This window comes from Canis lupus, chromosome 28, assembly GCF_011100685.1.
Source record: "Canis lupus familiaris isolate Mischka breed German Shepherd chromosome 28, alternate assembly UU_Cfam_GSD_1.0, whole genome shotgun sequence".
Classification (NCBI taxonomy): domain Eukaryota; kingdom Metazoa; phylum Chordata; class Mammalia; order Carnivora; family Canidae; genus Canis; species Canis lupus.
The window spans coordinates 8,655,633-8,673,055 of NC_049249.1; the positions used below are offsets into that span (position 1 = coordinate 8,655,633).

The following is a 17,423-nucleotide window of genomic DNA, read 5'->3' on the forward strand; positions in this document are numbered from 1 at the left end:
TCTTGTGAGGTTGTGTGTGTGTGGTTGTGTGTGTGTATTTATTCAAGTATAGTTAACATACAGTGTTGTATTGATTTCAGGGGTACAACAATGTAATGATTCAATAATTCTCTACAGTGCTCAGTAACCACCACGATAAATGCACCGTTAATCCCCCTTCACCCATGTCACCCGTCCCACCGCCCAGCTCCCCTCTGGTGACCGTCAGTTTGTTCTCTGTAGAAAACAGGCTTATTTTTGGATTAAAGTTTTGCCTTTGCTTTTTCCTTAGATTCTAACTACTGAACAAGACACCAAACCTATTGTCACAGACTATTTTTTGATGGAAGAAAAATATTTTATATCTAAAGAAAAGAATGAATGCAGGAAACAACCATTTCAGAGAGTCATCGGTCCAGAAGAAGAGATCATGCAGATTTTAAGCAGCTGGTTTCCAGAGGAAGGATATGTTGGCAGGATTGTCTTAAAAACCCAGCAGGAAGTAAGTGTGTCCTACACCATAACAACTCAGTATGTGACTAACCACCTCACCACTAGCTACCCTCTTAATTCGGAATTTCTTGTAATTGAAGTTGCTTTATGTTCTTCCTCTTAAGTAAATGTGCAGAAATGATTTTATTCTTCTGCATGTATCAAGAATGTTCTAAGTTACAGAAATTCAGTCTAAAAATTATCCTTTGTGTAAGAAAGGGAGCAGGAATTCAAAGGATTCCTTTTGCATGCCATCGGGGTAGGTGGGTCCAGGATTTGATTTATGTGCGAAGAGGCATTGTCTGAAGGGTCGTGGTAATGTGTCACGCTAGTCCCATTGGTGTTTTACATTTAGAGATTGGTTTCATGCGTACTAAAGTTTTGGCTAATAAAACGTTCTGTGCTTATAGGTAAAAACAACAGTAGTTCCTTGAAAATATTCTATAACTTCAGAAAAAGAATAATCTTTCAGCCTCAGCCAGAATTAGTAAAAATTAACATTACGTTCACTAACATTCCCGTGGTCACTTCCACAAAGGAAACAATTCTAACATTGTTAGCTCTTGTTGGACTTCGTGGACTTTTTTTCCAGAATAAACTGATGAGAGCCCACTAGCTTACTGCCATTTTTTAAAATGATGTATAAAGTCATTTCCTCAGTGTAGACGGTCATGCCTCATGATATGTCAATAATGAAGGAGTTGGGTCAGTTCAACAATTAGAGTAAACAATATTTATTGAGCACCTAATATGAGCCAAGCCCTCCTCTGGGCACACGATTGCTCCTTTGGGGCATGTAATAGAGCTTGGTTGGCACAACGACCATCAGAGGCCATGATGTTGGGACACAATGGAGATGATAATGAGGCAGTTTTCAGCATCATATGCTACTTTTTTACTGTGTACCTAATTATGAACATGGCCTAACAGCCTCCATGGAGCTACAGCACCTGCTCTGGGAGCCACAACCATTGCCTTTCTTCCTAACCTTGCCCTAGACCATAAAAGGACACTTCATTTAGGCAGAGAAATATAATTGTCTCCCTAACCTCCTCTCCCTCTCAGACATTCACATTGTAAAGACAGGTAACAAGCAGTTCTAATAATTATAGCTTTATGAGAAAATATCAGAGGGCTTACCTGGGCTTTGGAAGCCATCTTCAATTTCTCTCTACATTTTTTCTTATTATTCTTCATTGTCTTGCCTCATTCTCTAGCTACGTGTAAAAAAAACTATTCTCTAAGTAATAATATCAGTAAGTGAATTTTCAAACCATGTAGTTGTGTAATGATTTACAGTGTTTAAAGTTTTCACTCACTGCTTTCAATTGAGGGAATGGAAACCATCTCACACATAAGGAAATGGAGGTTCACAAGGTTAAATCATGATAAGGTAAGACATAGAACTCACATCTCTGGCTTTCCGGTTCCCCACCCTGCACTCCCCATGCTGCTCCTGAGCCAACACTCTTGGGCACTGGTGCCCAGCACTGTGGGGGCAGCAGGAGGCAGCAAGTAGGAGAGAACATGGGCAGGCTGTTTTGAGTGTCATATAGCCAAAAGGGTTGTGGAGGCTAGGAAGCCCATCTCCAACTTAAAATGCACAAGGGGCACCTGAGGTACATTGGGTTAAGCTTCTGACTCTTGGTTTTGGTTCTTGTCATGATCTCAGGGTCCTGGAGTCGAGCTCCACATAGGGCTCCACACTGAGCATGGAGTCTGCTTGTCCCTCTCCCCGCTGGCACTCTCTCTCTCCCTTTCTCTTTCTCTCTATAATAAATAAATTAATTAAATAATTAATTAAAATATTTGAAATGTATATGAAAGGGGTTTCTGGGTGGCTCAGTGAGTTAAGCATCTGCCTTTAGCTCAGGTCATGATCCCAGGGTCTTGGGATGGAGCCACACGTCAGGCACCCTGCTCAGCAGAAAGTCTGCTTCTCCCTCTCAATCTGCCTGTAGCTGCCCCCCTGCTTGTGTTCACTCACTCTCTGCCAAATAAATAAATAGAATCTCTTTTTTTAATAAATAAAATGTATATGAAAACAGGCTGTAGAGACCTGAGGAATAAATATTTAATAAGGGCTGGTGGAAGAGAAACATTCTGAAGAATACAGGGGATAAATTAGAAGGGAAGGCTAACAAGCATTTTCTGATGGGGAAAATACAGTAAGCTCTCCTGCCTTTGTGGGAGGATTTTTTTAAAGATTTTATTTATTTATTTTATTTATTTTATTTATTTATTTATTTATTTATTTATTTATTTATTTGAGAGAGAGAACAGGAGTCGGGGAAGGGGCAGAGGGAAAAGCAGACTCCCCACTGAGCAGGGAGCCTGATTCGGGACTTGATCCCAGGACCTCAGGATCATGACCTAAGCCAAAGGCAGGCACTTATCCAACTGAGCCATTCAGGCGTGGGGAGGTTTTTGAAGTGACTGACATGTTCCTGCTAAGATAACAAATCACATTTAAAGTGTTTAGGTTGGGACGCCTGGGTGGTTCAGTCGTTGAGCATCTGCCTTCAGCTCAGGGTGTGATCCCGGAGTCCTGGGATCGAGTCCCACATCAGGTTTCCCTGCATGGAGCCTGCTTCTCCGTCTGCCTGTGTCTCTGACTCTGTCTCTCTGTGTCTCTCTTGAATAAATAAAATCTTAAAAAAAAATAAAGTGTTTAGGTTGACCTGGTACATAGTGACACACACAGGTACATATTTGCTGACTGAATACATGAATTCAGCAGTTATTGAATGAGCAGATACTAGCATAGTCGATAGGTCTGAGCTATAAGTATTTCCACTTATTGCATTCTGTGGAACTCGTGAGATAAAAGTAGTTTGCCCACATATTCAAAGTCCCCAAACTGCTATGACCTCTGATCTCTTCTGCCCGCCTGCCTGCCCGCCTTGTATAGTTGTCTCGCCTCCTAGGCTCTCAGGTGGTCAGGATCACATCTTCCTGCCGTCAGTATGCCCTCCTGTGACACCTCCTGGATGTGAAATCAGACAGACCTGGCTCTGCCACAAATTAGATGGCCTTGACAGCTTGTTTAACTTCTGTAAACCTCTGTTCCCTAACCTGTAAATCTGTAATAGAAACTACTTTACCTGATTAAAAAAGATAAACATGAGACTCATGCCAAACATATAGACCATATGTAGAAAAATGTTTAGTAAGCCTAAAGAGCTTCAAGAGAAGGCTGTTGTTCTGGCCATAGAAGCTGTGCCTTCTAATGCGGCAGAGAACTCCTTGCAAACAAATAAGTTCTGAGGGAGGTTCCAAGGAGCTCTCTTGAAAGTCATGCTTATTGCATAGTTATTGAGGTATTTTATGTGTCTATTAGAACCTTTTTTGGTTTTTTTTATGCTTGCTTGCTTCGTGGTTTTCAAGATACAGATTATAAATTGTCAGATGAATTACCACCCAACCCCACTCTCCAACTGATTAAATATATTATGATCAACACAGGGACATATTACACAGCTAAGTCTCTAGGAACTGACACGAAATGAGCACCACAATCTTTTAAGTAGGGACAAAAAACAAGTTGCAGAACATTATGTGAAGTTAATATAATATAGACAGTAACTCCCCCCTCCCCAACACCAGTAATATAACAAATGGGGTCCAGAAACATCAGTCATGAAAACTGCAGAGACCATGACTGCAAGATTAAAGAAATGATTGGGGTGAGCCTGTGGGCTGATTGACAAGCTCCAGGAACCAGTCCTTTCTGGTCCTTGCTGTGGTTTGGCGCCACCTGGTGACGATATCCATTCTGACTTTTATATCCATGAGGACAATTCTGGGTCCCTAAGGCTGGTTGGAACCTCCAGAATAGTGACAGCAATTCTTGGATTTCTCTGGTTTGTTAGCACCATTTCAGTGGCTTGATCTGAGGACATTAGGCTAGGAAACTGTTGAAGATCAAAGGACCTTCCTGCTAAATGCTCACTTCCGGAGATGGGGTTGTCCCTCCCTCCTTTAGACCTCCCCCTTGCAGAAGCTAACCTACCCTTCATTTGAGACTAGAGCTAACAACAAACAGGAGCTATTTGGTGATTATATTATATCTAAATTCACACAATTCCAGGGCTTCATTGTATATACGTGTTCACATACACAGAAATACATATATCCATAGCAGATGTTTAGAAGTATATATGACCTAACAACAGTGGTTTTTTTGTAGAGAAGACGAGAGGAGTGAAAAAGCTGATAATAGGGAAAGTATGGCTTTTTATCAATATATTTCTATACTGCTTGAAATAATTTTAATAAGGTACATGTCTATAGATACATCTAAATATACTTAAAGTTACATGTGTAAAATTTACTGAAAGCCAGTTCACCAAAGCCAATTAACCTGATGATCAATTGTCTTAATTATTGAGAATTTTGTCAATATTCGTTTCAGGGTATCCTACCTCCAGCCATTGTTTCAGCCTTTTCACCACTGGTTCTTTTCTTCCAGCCTGGCTGAGGGGCAGTTTGCATGTTTCATTGTTCAGATATCTAGCATTTCTTAAATGTGTAGGGAATGGATGGGCTTTCTCTTAAATATAATTTACTCTGTTCTTATTTGGCTCTTGGTAATTGGCAATTTGGTACATTGTCCTTTTACAAATATATCTCCAGTTGACTTGGACCCAAAATCTACAGGTAGTAGGAGTAGGTGTACTGGCTTATTGTGAGCCAGACCTTAGCAGTCTGTCAACATCAGCAGAAATACCTACATTGGGACCCCTGGGTGGCTCAGTGGTTGAGCTTCTGCCTTCAGCTCAGGTCGTGATCCCAGGGTCCTGGGATTGAGTCCCGCATTGGGTTTCCCACGGGGAGCCTGCTTCTTCCTCTGCCTGTGTCTCTGCCTCTCTCTCTGTCTCTTATGAATAAATAAATAAAATCTTTAAGAAAAAAAGAAAAATACCTACATTACTTTCTTTCCCTCAGAAGACATGGGTATTCCTGTGGAATCATTTATGAACTATTAAAGTATATGAAATAGAAAGCTGAGAAATGGTTTCTACATTGCCCAGATACAGCTCACGTTTCCACTGTGGGTTTTTCTTTCTTGCTGTACATCCTCTTACCATTTACTCATACTTTTCTTCTTTTTTAAACACAGAACCTAGAAGAGAGAAGCATTGTTCAAGATGAGAAAGAGGTGATCTTGAGCTCGGAGGAGGAGAGCTTCTTTGTCCAAGTGCATGACGTTTCTCCAGAGCAACCTCGGACGGTCATCAAAGCGCCCCGTGTCAGCACCGCTCAGGATGTCATTCAACAGGTGAAAGCCTCCCCCTTGCTTGTCTCAGTCTGCTCATCAGTGTAAATCACTGGGACAAATCAGACGTCAGCTTGTCTTATGAATGAAGTTCTAGAACAATGGAGAAATGAAAAGGGAGAGTGTGTCTCTAGGTTGGGATACTAGTTCATTCCTTTAACAGACACTGGCCTAGTATCTGTTGGGAGTCCGGCTCTCTTTGGAAGGGTTGATAACAGATTTAAGAGGGGACTCCACAGAGTAGTAATTTCATCATCTCAGAAATGCTTAAGCCAGGCCCTGGTGACTGTTTCTTAAAGATCTTACAGAGGACATCCTGGAGGCCTTCTCTGGCCCTCTCGCTCCTCTAAGTCATGCTTCTTGGCATAGATGGTTTCAAAAAACTGTATCTCCTTTCTTCAAGCCTCGTAATGCTTTGTGTTTATTAAATGCCCATTTGAGAAGTAGTAAAGCTAATGGTTCATGGCACAGACTCTAGATCAGATAGCTCCAGGATCAAATCCCAGCTCTATTTCCTAGGGCCTCAGTTACAGTGGTGTGCTGGGAAACCAGCTCTCCTAAAGAAAAAGAAAAAAGAAAAAGAAAAAGAAAAAAAAAAAAAAAAAAAGCCCTATTTGATTTTTAGTATTTTGCCAATTTCCCTTCCTTCCTTCCTTCCTTCCTTCCTTCCTTCCTTCCTTCCTTCCTTCCTTCCTTCCTTCTTTTCTTTCTTTCTTTCTTTTTTTTCTTTCTTTCTTTCTTTTTCTTTTTTTTTATTTTTTTGATTTTATTTATTTGAGAGAGGGAGAGAGAGAGCCTGAGCATGAGAGGGGGGTAGGGGGATGCAGAGGGAGAGGGAGAAGCTGACTCCCTGCTGAGCAGGGAGCTTGATGTGGCCAATCCTGAGACTCCAGGATCAGGACCTGAGCTGAAGGCAGACGCTCAATGGACAGAGGCATCCAGGCGCCCCTAGTATTTGCCAATTTCTGTTGCATGGATACTGCAGCATGTCTGATTTTATGGCCTGTTCAAGTTGGTTCCAGCACACTATATTATATACTGGGTGGTAAGCTACTGCATCGGTAACATGGAGATAGTATAACAGTACTTTCCACACAGAGTTGATGTGAAGATTAAATCAGTAAATATACATAAGGCGTTCAATGTCTAGCACCTGGTAAGCACTATTTAAGTGCTATTTGCTATTACTACATGATCAGGTGGTTAATATTTTCCTCCTTAATAGAGTTTGACTCTAAGAGAGACTAGACATGTTTGTTTGTTTCCTTTATCTCCCAAAGTATAGTACGTATCTGGAACACAGAAGGCCCTCACTAAACATTTGATGAACAAGTAAATGTATAAATGAAAGATGATCTTGTACTAAATGGGAAGTGAGACCAGGCAAATTACAAAAATGCCTTCCACATCCAAGACCCTGTGACAAGGAGGCAGCTTGCTAGGACAGAGAGGCTCCCAAGGGTCAGGACTCTGTCCTTCATGGTCTCTGTGACCTTCATGTCCATGAGGCTTGGTGCATGTAGCAAGTCCAGTAGAAGTCCTTACTCTGTTACTCAGTAGCTGTGCATTCTCTGGAATCTGCTTAACCTCCATACATTTAAGTTTTCTTGTCCAAAAATGGGGTAATATGTAAATCAGGGTCTGTTGTGAAGCTTCATCAGGTAACATGGGAAAGCATATTATACGCAACAACCACACAAATGTCAAATGAGGGATGGGACGATACAATCTGAAAGTTCCCCTCCTTCTCTAAAAATTGGTGACATGTTCCCACCTTAGAGTTTCATTTGGAATGGATGCAGGTGCTGGAGATGATGTGTCAGTATCCAGTTGACCATCACTTATCTTTCAGACCTTATGCAAAGCCAAATATTCCTATAGCATCCTGAGTAACCCCAACCCGAGTGACTATGTGCTTCTGGAAGAGGTGGTGAAAGATGCTACCAAGAAGTCCTCCACCCCAAAGTCCTCCCAGCGGGTCCTTTTGGACCAAGAGTGTGTGTTTCAAGCCCAGAGCAAGTGGAAAGGTGCTGGAAAATTCATCCTCAGGCTAAAGGAGCAGGTGCAGGTAAAGTTCAAAGCTCTCTTGCTCTCTCCACAAAGGATCTGATGTTCATAACTATGTGGTAATCAAATCTGGGAACTCGTGAAATCTAGGAGAAAGTTTCAAAGTCAAGGAATATTGTTGGGAGAAAACTGTTTGGCTTTGTTTTTACTACATGAAGAGAAATGTGTGCTCCCTGCTGTGGTTAAGCAGTCCTGAGACGGGATTCCCACAGCACTTCTTCCCAAAGCTCTCCTGAGAGAGGAAGAAGAAAGGGCTCCATGATAGCTTGTTAGGTGATTGAGGATCCTGGCTTTTACCTTATACCCATGGAAAGTTTTTTTTTTTTCCACAGGCATCCCGAGAAGATAAAAGAAAAGGCATTTCTTTCGCAAGTGAATTCAAGAAGTTCACCAAATCAACTAAACAGCCCCGAGGACTCACATCTTCTCAGGTCTTGGCCTCAGAAAGTGTCCAAAACAAGGAGGAGAAGCCCACGGGCAGCTTGTCCTCCAGTGACACCACAGACTCCCGACAATAACCAAGGTTGGCATGTTTTACCCAGGTAGACTGAGTCATTGCACCATTTTGAAATAGGGGCCCATCTATACTACTGTACAAGGCAGCAGGCCCAGAGGAGGATGTCCCCTGAAGTCAGATGGGAATTGTACCAAAAAGCAGGAAAAGGGCTCTGAAGATCCATGTACTTTTAGCATTTATCATTTTAGACCACTTGTAGATAACTAAACAAAGGCCCCGAGAGGACAACTTGCCCAAACTACATCAGCCTCATTTTTGTTCAGACCTGGAACTGCCTTAATTATCTGTCACTAATACAGATATTCTTGAAGGACTGTTGTGGGTCATTCAACTCTCATGCCCTTGCATTTCTAGTTTCATGCTGTCCATTTTGAGGTTTGATTTAGCCACAATGACCTCACCTTGGTCTGCCTCAATTAAAAAATAAAAATCTGGCATTCAAGATCTTATGGTTAGAAAGAAAGCAAAATTGCCTAACAGCCTCTATCTGGAAACGGCAGTAAAGTCAGCCTTTGGTTGCCTGCCCATTGCTAGGTATCTACAGAGTAAACTTTGTTCCATCTTTAAACAAATTATATGGAACCCCAACTCAAACAAAAACAAAAAACATAAGGAAACCAAGCATAGATTTTTTTTCCTTTAGTTTCTTAATGAACCCAAGGGATTAGTAAAGCTCACTCTTTACCTGTGCCATTGTAGTTCTAAAATTGAGAGACTGCTAGCATAGCGAAGGCATTGCGGCTTACACTGCAGAGCTTCGTCTGCCTTTATCACAGTCAGGAATTTCTTATATAAAATCACAGAAGCTCGCAATTAAAGAATTCATTGATACCTTTTGGCAGGACCTAATCTGATTTACACGAGCACAAAAGAAGGCCCAATACACCGAGCCCATGTTTATAATTTAAGGAGAAAGTCCTGAATAAATGGTCCTCCATACTACAAATGCCTTCAGAACAACCCCCTCCTTCAGAGTATGAATCATGTTATGAACTCTTGTACAGATGGTGCCCTCAAAAAGGCATCCTTGTGAGGACTTTCTGTACTCATGAGGCCAGTTTTGTGTTTTTACTGCTTTCTGAGAACATAAGGTTTCATGTTACTTACTCAAATTTTCACCCCTGAAGTTTTAAGAGTTACCCCTCAATAATTTAGGAACTCCTGAACAATTATTTTATCTTACTCTTTTATCTGGAATAAGGCAGAGTTGAAGTAATTCCACCTTTAAGAAAAGTTGAAGTTTATTGTGATTAAACTGGATTGTGATTTTTAAAAAATCTTTCTAAAGGATGTGGTGTTCCAGGGCAGAAATAGGCTCGTGTTCCACCTCCCAGGAACATCGTGTCATAACACTGCGAGTTTATGGCAGTCTCTTCTTCCAAAGCAGCCACCAGACCTGTGGGTTTCTCTTGAATAACACTAAACCTGTACTACACTGCAGATGTTTCTGCTCCTTCATTTTAAATATACTAACAGGCTTATGTATACCACTTTACAGGTGAAGATCTTTTGGTAAGAAGTTAGTCAAGAGTGAACATGGTGGAAACAAATATAATTTCCTTACTTTCATTACACTTCAACTGGAAATTGATTTCTGAACTGAAGCCTTCTTCACTCATGATGTGAAGTCCATGCTGAGGTCAAGCAAAATGACACAGGGCTACCTACCAACCAGTTTCTTGATGAATGCAGCAAAGCAGCCCAGGAGACTGCCATTTTACAAATGTCAGCAGTTGGAACATTGCTAAGCTGCTTGCAGTAACAGACTTAGAGTAAGGGTCAGCAAACTTTGTCCATCAAGGGCCAGACAATAAGTATTTTAGGCTTTATGGGCCATATGATCTCCGCTGCAACTACTCAGCTTGGCTGTTAACAGTGCAAAAGCAGCCATAGACCATCTATACATGAGTGTGGCTGTGTTCCAATAAAACTATTTACAGACACTGAAATTGCAATTTCATATAATTTTCATGTCACAAGTAAATCCTCTTTGGGTTTTTTTTTCAAGCATTTAAAAATGTAAAACTATGCTTAGTTCAAGAGCCATACAGAAACTGGTGGTGGGCTGGATTTAGCCCAGGGCCATGGTTTGCTGACCCAACTTAGAAAACTGGGAACAAGAGCCACAGTGGTCTGAACACAAGCAAACTAGCTTTCATCACATTCATGACTGACAATCGGAAGCTTTGGGGCATTGCAAATGTAAATATAACCTGTAAGATTCATTAAAAAGTAAAATGTAGTTTCTATATTGTGCACCATTAGTGGACTCTTATTTGGCATTTCTTTTTATGTAGAGAATGATGGATTTTTTTTAAGTTTATTGCTTATGTATTCACAGATTATTCCACTTTTGGTTTTCACAGACTGAATTTAGAATGATGTATAAATTAATATCTTCTGAGTTGTGACATCTTAACAAGAAATTTAACCATTTCTTAAAGCAAAAGTAGACTGAGTTGGTGTTCGAATTTATTTATTTTGTATTTATTATACATAGCTTTCTTGATATTGCTTATGGATTAGAAGCATCAGTGGTTCTATTTGAAGACAAATCTCCTAAAAAGAAAAAATATGTGTTCTCTGAATACCTGACATGGAACAGAATTTCATGTAAAAAAAAAAAAAAAAAAAAAAAGCTTTATTTTCATTTCTGATTAACTGAAGAGCTATTGATCCAAGCCATAATTGCCATTTAAGGTAATTACCTTTAAAATCTTGCTGTATAAACTATCACATAAGTGTAAAGGATTCTTCTCATTCTTGGTATGAAGCAAATTATGACTTTAAAAATGAAATGTGTTCCTCTAAAATCTAAATTTTATCTTTCTACTGATATTAAATTTTTTTCTTCAAATTATAAAGCACACCAAAAATCCTTTTTCTTTGGAAAGTTTTGGGGTTTTTGGTTCTGTTTGGTTTTGTTTCATTTATTTATTACCAATTATAAACATGAATAAAACAGTCCGCAGTTCTTTGCATATTCTAAAATTGGAAGTGTTAAAAAATACACCAGACAGCTTTCACATTAATGGAAGTTCTTACTGACTCAAAGCCTTAATGCTAGCTAGAACAGCCACCATTTGCTGGCGCCAGAATTCAAGCTATTCCAGTTTGATGTGGTTTGCCCAGGCTACAGGTTTCTCTTCAAGTCCTCGGTCTAGAAGAAATGCACAATACTGCCCCAGTTGGAAAAAATATTCCAGAAACACTCTCATGCTTCTATTAATTTGGCATTTTTTTCTGTTTCGGTTTACCGTGTACTGAAAACCGAGGTACTGGCCTCACTGGCTAGACTCTAAATGAAAACTGTGCAGAGAAACAGGCCGAGAAGCAAGACTCATCGCTGGAGGTTTAGACCTTGGCCTTGACACTAAGCTCCAGCCCTGCCCCGCCCCACCGCCATCTGTAACATAGTTGATTCCGTGGCAGGACAGTCTGAAACTTCTGGGACAGAAGTGAGACTAGGTTTTACAAGTGAATGTATTCCCTATGTCGAACCCAACTTGGTTGTTCATCCTACTTAGAGGTGAAAGTACATCCTCCATTGTATCAGAGTCTTGGGGACTTCCTTCCAGAGTCTTGGGGACACATTTTGCTCAAAATGTAGTGTCCACTAACTTGGCGTTTGCCAAATATATGAAATTTTTATTGGTAGCTTCTCTGAACTGTATAGCTATGTTGGTATACCAAATGAAAAATTATCCTTTTATTTTGAATGAATCAAACAGCCACTCAGACTGAACCAGTTACCAAATCATACTTTCCAGACTGCTAAAAATCTGGGTAGCAAACTTTTATCAGTAAAGTTGATATGGAAGAGAACTTAAATATGCAAAGGTTTATTACAAGATTTTGGAGAAAAATATGTTAACACACTTCACTAAAAACAAAGGAGCAGTTCTGTTACTGTTAGGTGATGCCAGCTTTACAGAATGTGTATAGCTGGTGAGAAAGGATTAGATAAGAATCCAACATGGTCTGTGACACTGAAAGAGATTAACTTCCCCTTGATCACCTGTTCATCTGGAATTGGTTGTTTTGCAAAGTAATAGGTTGCGTGAGGTAGTTAAGGAATTGAGGGTTAGTTTGAGGGCAAATCGATAGGAAGTAACAATACTATTTGGGCAGCAAATGCCCTCTTGAGGAAATACCTCTTTTCATATCATCCTTAGCAAGTAATAGTTGCTTAGCAATTCTCCAGTTGGGGGTAGACAGGAAGTGCAACTCAGCAGAAGTGAGTTTTTACTTAAATTTGCTTTCATACAAAGGTCTCCCATCTCCATGGCTCGGAAACACTGGAGGCTCACTGATGACGAGGGCCCCCTCCTGCCACACATACTCCTTTCTCAAACGCCATCTTCCCCTTCCTCTTCTCTTTCCTTCTAACTCCATAGACCTGTCCCCTCTGCCCAGATACCCACAGGCCTTGCTTAATTCTGACAAGTCACAGAGCCTGCATTCTGCCTGGTAAAACCGAATTCACTGCCACCACACCAAGAGAAGAGTAGGATTCTCCTGGCTGGGGTCTCATCTCTTACTTGGTGGAGGGAGAGGCAGCCTACAGCCTACAGCCTACAATTCTCTCGATGGCTGCCTCTGACCCCTTGCAGTTGCTTCTTACATGAGCAGCGAAGTGAGGGGACCCTCCAGAAAGTTACCAGAAAAGGAAGATTGCCTCTTACACAAAGTCCACCCTTAGGTCAGCACCCCCGTGATACCGTGTGTTGTTAACAATTTGTATGTTCTTGGCCATCTCTAAGTGTCAACGTCCTAAGGGATCAGTCTTTGGCTGACGGCTAAGGGTTGTGACGTGGGATGATCTAAATGTCGCTGAAATACTGAATCTCCATGATTCCCAAGTTATTCATATACATCTCTTAGATGTATAAAATCTCCAAAATAGTCTCCAGAATAGACATGCTCAAGCAGGTCTATGAAACCTTTCCTAGGTATCTGAACTTTGAAATAATTCACTCTGACACTGAACTGGGTAAAGTTCCAGTTTTTTAAATGTTGTGTGAATGATCTTATCCCAGTCCAGGGAAGACTGAAGCTGTGTCTTATACATATTACCCCCCACTTCACTTTTAAGTGCCTAGCACAGTGCTAAGCACACAGTAGGTGCTCGATATTTGTCTAGTTTAAAAAAAATATTAAGGCTGTGGTGTGTTATAGCCTCAGAGTGTGTGTATGTTACTGTTAATGACCATGATATTTAGTTCTGAAAATGAAACTCATCAAACAGGCCATATAAGTTTATGCACAAATAGATATCATTCTCAAACCAAGAGTAGTTGATACTAGATGTATAAATTAATGGTCCCACTGTGATTCTCTATATGTGTAACTAGGTTAAAAGCACAATACAAGTGTGAAATAGTTGATGAATTTCTATTTTAAAATGGATTTTTCACCTAAAGTACAGTTTTTGCTGCCAAAGTGAAAGATAAATGTATTTATATATGTTTGGTAAGTAAGTAAGTAAATAAATAAATGAATGAAGGAAGGAATAAATGATTTGTGACGTGTATTGGTCCCAGGGAAAGATCCTATGACCATCCAAAAAACTATTCATAACATTTCTGGACTGTTTTATATCTGAAATGTAGGTTAAAAGCAAATATGTGTATGTTAAATCGTACATTCTCATTAAAATAATTAAGCCTAAAATCACATGTAAGAACATGCCAAAAGATCAACATGCAATGTTGAGCTGATACTCTCCATTAAGCTGGAGTAATAAAGGAACTTTCTATTTTCATTTACTTCATGAGGGAAAAAAAGGGGGGACTTTAAGCTCTAGACCAAAAGAACTGGCTTCTATAGTTTTGTTTTTTTTGTTTTTTTTGTTTTTTTTTTTTTTTTTTTTTAATTTTTTTTTATTTATTTATGATAATCAGAGAGAGAGAGAGAGAGGCAGAGAGAGGCAGAGACACAGGCAGAGGGAGAAGCAGGCTCCATGCACCGGGAGCCTGACGTGGGATTCGATCCCGGGTCTCCAGGATCGCGCCCTGGGCTAAAGGCAGGCGCCAAACCGCTGCGCCACCCAGGGATCCCTAGTTTTGAAGACATAAGAGATGTATTTAGTTGGGACTGCTGTGACTTCTTTAATTCTTACATAAGAAGAGAAGGCAAAAAAAAGTAGCTGTTTTATTCAGTTATTCACAGGAGAGGATATTTATAACCTGTTGTTACAAAAACTTAACTTCATAGGCCATTCCTAGAATATGACAATAACTTAGGTAAAATATTGCTTTTTAATTATATTCATAAGAATAGGACTTTATCTGTACAAAGAGACAAGGAAGAAGGAAGAGAAGGAAGAGGAATAGGAGAAAGAGAAAGAAAAGAGAAAAAGCCCTTCAACAGCATCATTTATCCTTAAAACAGAGTCAAGTCTTCAACTTGGCTTTCCCACCCAGAGTTCATCCCCCATCACCCTCCAGAGCACATAAGAAAATGCGACGAACTCTGAAGAGACTAGGATCACATTCAAACTTTTTTTGAAAGTAACCATAATGAACACTCTCATTTTCTTAAATAAGATCAAACTAGGTTACTTCTTAAAGTGTGTCATTCAGCAAGAGCCAATGAACTTGGCGTCCAATTTCAAGCTATTTTTTTTCTCAAAAATTTTCCTGAAAATATACTCATATATAGAACTTGTCTCATTTCCATCTATAGTGTTGCAATAAAAATGTACTTATTTCATTTGAGAGAGTTTGGTTATAAAGAGTAGCTGAATGGTAAAAAAAAAAAAAAAAAAGCAATCTCGTGGTCTTGATTTTTCTGCACTCTATGCCCTTATTCTAATCTAGCAACTGTAATTCAATTAAGTTCACTCCAAAGATCTTTTTTAAACTATAACTTAAGATGTATATTGCTTTTGGGGTTTCTTTTTTTTTTTTAGAGAGGAAGAGAGAGAACAGGGAATTCGGGTAGAGGGAGAGAGAGAATCTTAAGCAGACTCCACGCCCAGCGCAGAGCCCGATGTGGGGCTCAATCTCATGACCCTGAGATGATGACCTGAGCTGAAATCCAGAGTCAGACGCTCAATCAAGCCACCCAGGCGCCCTTAGATGTATATTAAGTCTTAAAAAGCAATGTCATTAAAAAACTTCAAAATATGGGAATGGAGGGCTTTCAATTCTCCTTTCTTAATTACAATTTCAGAATTGGGGCAGAACCCTGTGCCGTGCAAAGGGAAATTCTAACCTCCTCTATGCATTTTCTTAGGAAGCTTCCCTTGTATAAAAAGAGAATGTCCTAAATAAACTAGTATGTCTCTGTGTGCACCTAAACAAACATAAATATACAATAAAGTCCACTGACACTTCACTCTTCTACCGTAGTGATGTTTTCAAATATTTGGTGAAATCCAGAGGGAAGTGAGTAGCTGCTTCACTGCAATGTCTTTTGATTAGTTGATTTAAATCTTCATTCAAAAATGAATCCCCTTGTAAAACTTCATTCTGAAAAAAAATGTTAAAAGTGACTCATATTAAAAGTTCTTTGTCATAAGCAAAAGCCAAGCCATGAGCAAAACTGAAAATGGCAACAGTGGACCCTGAACCAGCACATGACACCTGATAGTGACAAGCACTGGGTCAGGACCCGGACACATCCTACATGCCTACACCGAACAGAATGGTCTCATGACCATCTCCCAGAGTCCCAATCCCACACATCCAGCCCACCATCAATTCCTGAACATGGGAAAAAAAAATCTGTAATGCAATTAGGAAGTTGGAATCAGTTAATAAGTTTTTATTTCATCTTTTAAAAATAATGAAAAAATCTCACACACCTTTCTTTTGGAACTTGAAGATTCAACGGGAGGATTGAATGTCATTGCAGCCATGCTGTATGTCTCAAAGAGTTCTGCAGCAGATCTATAATCACAGAAGGAATGTAAAGACATCACTCTATCTGGATATCTAGAAAATAATTAGACTGTACCCAAAGAGAAGGACTCATTATTCTAATGGGCAGCCCAGTTTAGCACCGCCTTCAGCCCAGGGCCTGTTCCTGGAGACCCAGGATCGAGTCCCACGTTAGGCTCCTGCATGGAGCCTGCTTCTCCCTCTGCCTGTGTCTCTGTCTCTGCCTCTCTCTCTCTCTCTCTCTCTCTGTCTGTCTCTCATGAATAAATAAATAAAATCTTAAAAAAAAAAAAAATGCCAGAAAAGGATCATGAATAAGAAAGCTGATGGGTAATTGTTTTCTTCTCCATTTTAAAAAAACGAGGCTGGAGGACAGATAGGACGTATGAGGGAAAAAAGTAAATGGCATTTAATAAGGCCAAAAGTTATCTCTATTCTGCCCAGAAGGAAAAGGGTTCACAGAAAACTAGAGTTTATGCCTCATTTAGAATGAGGAAGCAGCTGACTTCTTCTGCCATGTAGAAATATACAGCTACTTTGCCAAATCTCCCAGTACTTCAAGAGAAGCTGGAACTTTTATTTTTAGGTGTATTTGTCCAATATTTAAAACATAGCAAAAAATTCAATTTTTGTTTAAACTTTGAAGAGGCCAGAATATCTGCTGGCCTATGGTCACTTGTCTGTGATCTCCAAATTCAAGAAACCAGGGGCTGCAAGTGAGGAGAGAAATCTACAGCAAACTATTAATTCTGAGCTGTGAGTACATTACAAGGTGTCTCTTACGTCATTTTCTTTTCCATGGAAAAAGGTCATTATTCTTTCAACTGTTTGGTACTTTTGAAATTTTTCAAAGTAAGAAGTTGGAAAGGAAACTTCTCCCAGCAGGACCCTAACTCCCAATCTGGAGCATCCAATGGAGGCTGGGGGGCAGATGTGGCCACACTACACCAAGGGGACTGCGAGGCCCATGGAGAAAACTGTGGCCTCTCTGAGTGGCAGTGTTCCAAAGCACTTCTCTTCTCTCAGTTCTGCCCTGCTGGCTTCAGCAGGACCATCGGGAGGAGGGGACACGGGACTCTCACTGTGGCTGGACTTGTGAATCGTCACATCTAGCAAATACAGCATTATCTTACTAAATGTCGGGCATTTGTGTTTTCACTATTCTTTCAATTTACCTGGATGTGTGAAACTTTTTATAACCAAA

The 17,423-nt window shown here is 40.1% G+C and overlaps 2 protein-coding genes across 2 annotated transcripts in view; one reads left to right on the forward strand and one right to left on the reverse strand.

Annotated features, from left to right (window-relative positions):
• The window catches only part of PLCE1 (phospholipase C epsilon 1), a 272,695-nt gene extending 264,361 nt beyond the window's left edge, over positions 1 to 8,334 (forward strand). The window contains 4 exon segments of the mRNA NM_001136565.1: positions 272 to 481; positions 5,594 to 5,752; positions 7,602 to 7,817; positions 8,149 to 8,334. Of these exon segments, the coding sequence (NP_001130037.1) occupies positions 272 to 481; positions 5,594 to 5,752; positions 7,602 to 7,817; positions 8,149 to 8,334 (771 nt within the window).
• A 2,449-nt stretch (positions 8,335 to 10,783) lies between these two features.
• The window catches only part of NOC3L (NOC3 like DNA replication regulator), a 35,943-nt gene continuing 29,303 nt past the window's right edge, over positions 10,784 to 17,423 (reverse strand). Inside the window, exons 20-22 of the mRNA XM_038578232.1 lie at positions 16,144 to 16,228; positions 15,669 to 15,808; positions 10,784 to 10,892 (exon numbers count right to left, since the gene is read on the reverse strand). Coding sequence (XP_038434160.1) covers positions 15,680 to 15,808; positions 16,144 to 16,228 — 214 coding nt within the window. The 3' untranslated portion in view covers positions 10,784 to 10,892; positions 15,669 to 15,679. The remainder of the gene's footprint in view (positions 10,893 to 15,668; positions 15,809 to 16,143; positions 16,229 to 17,423) is intronic.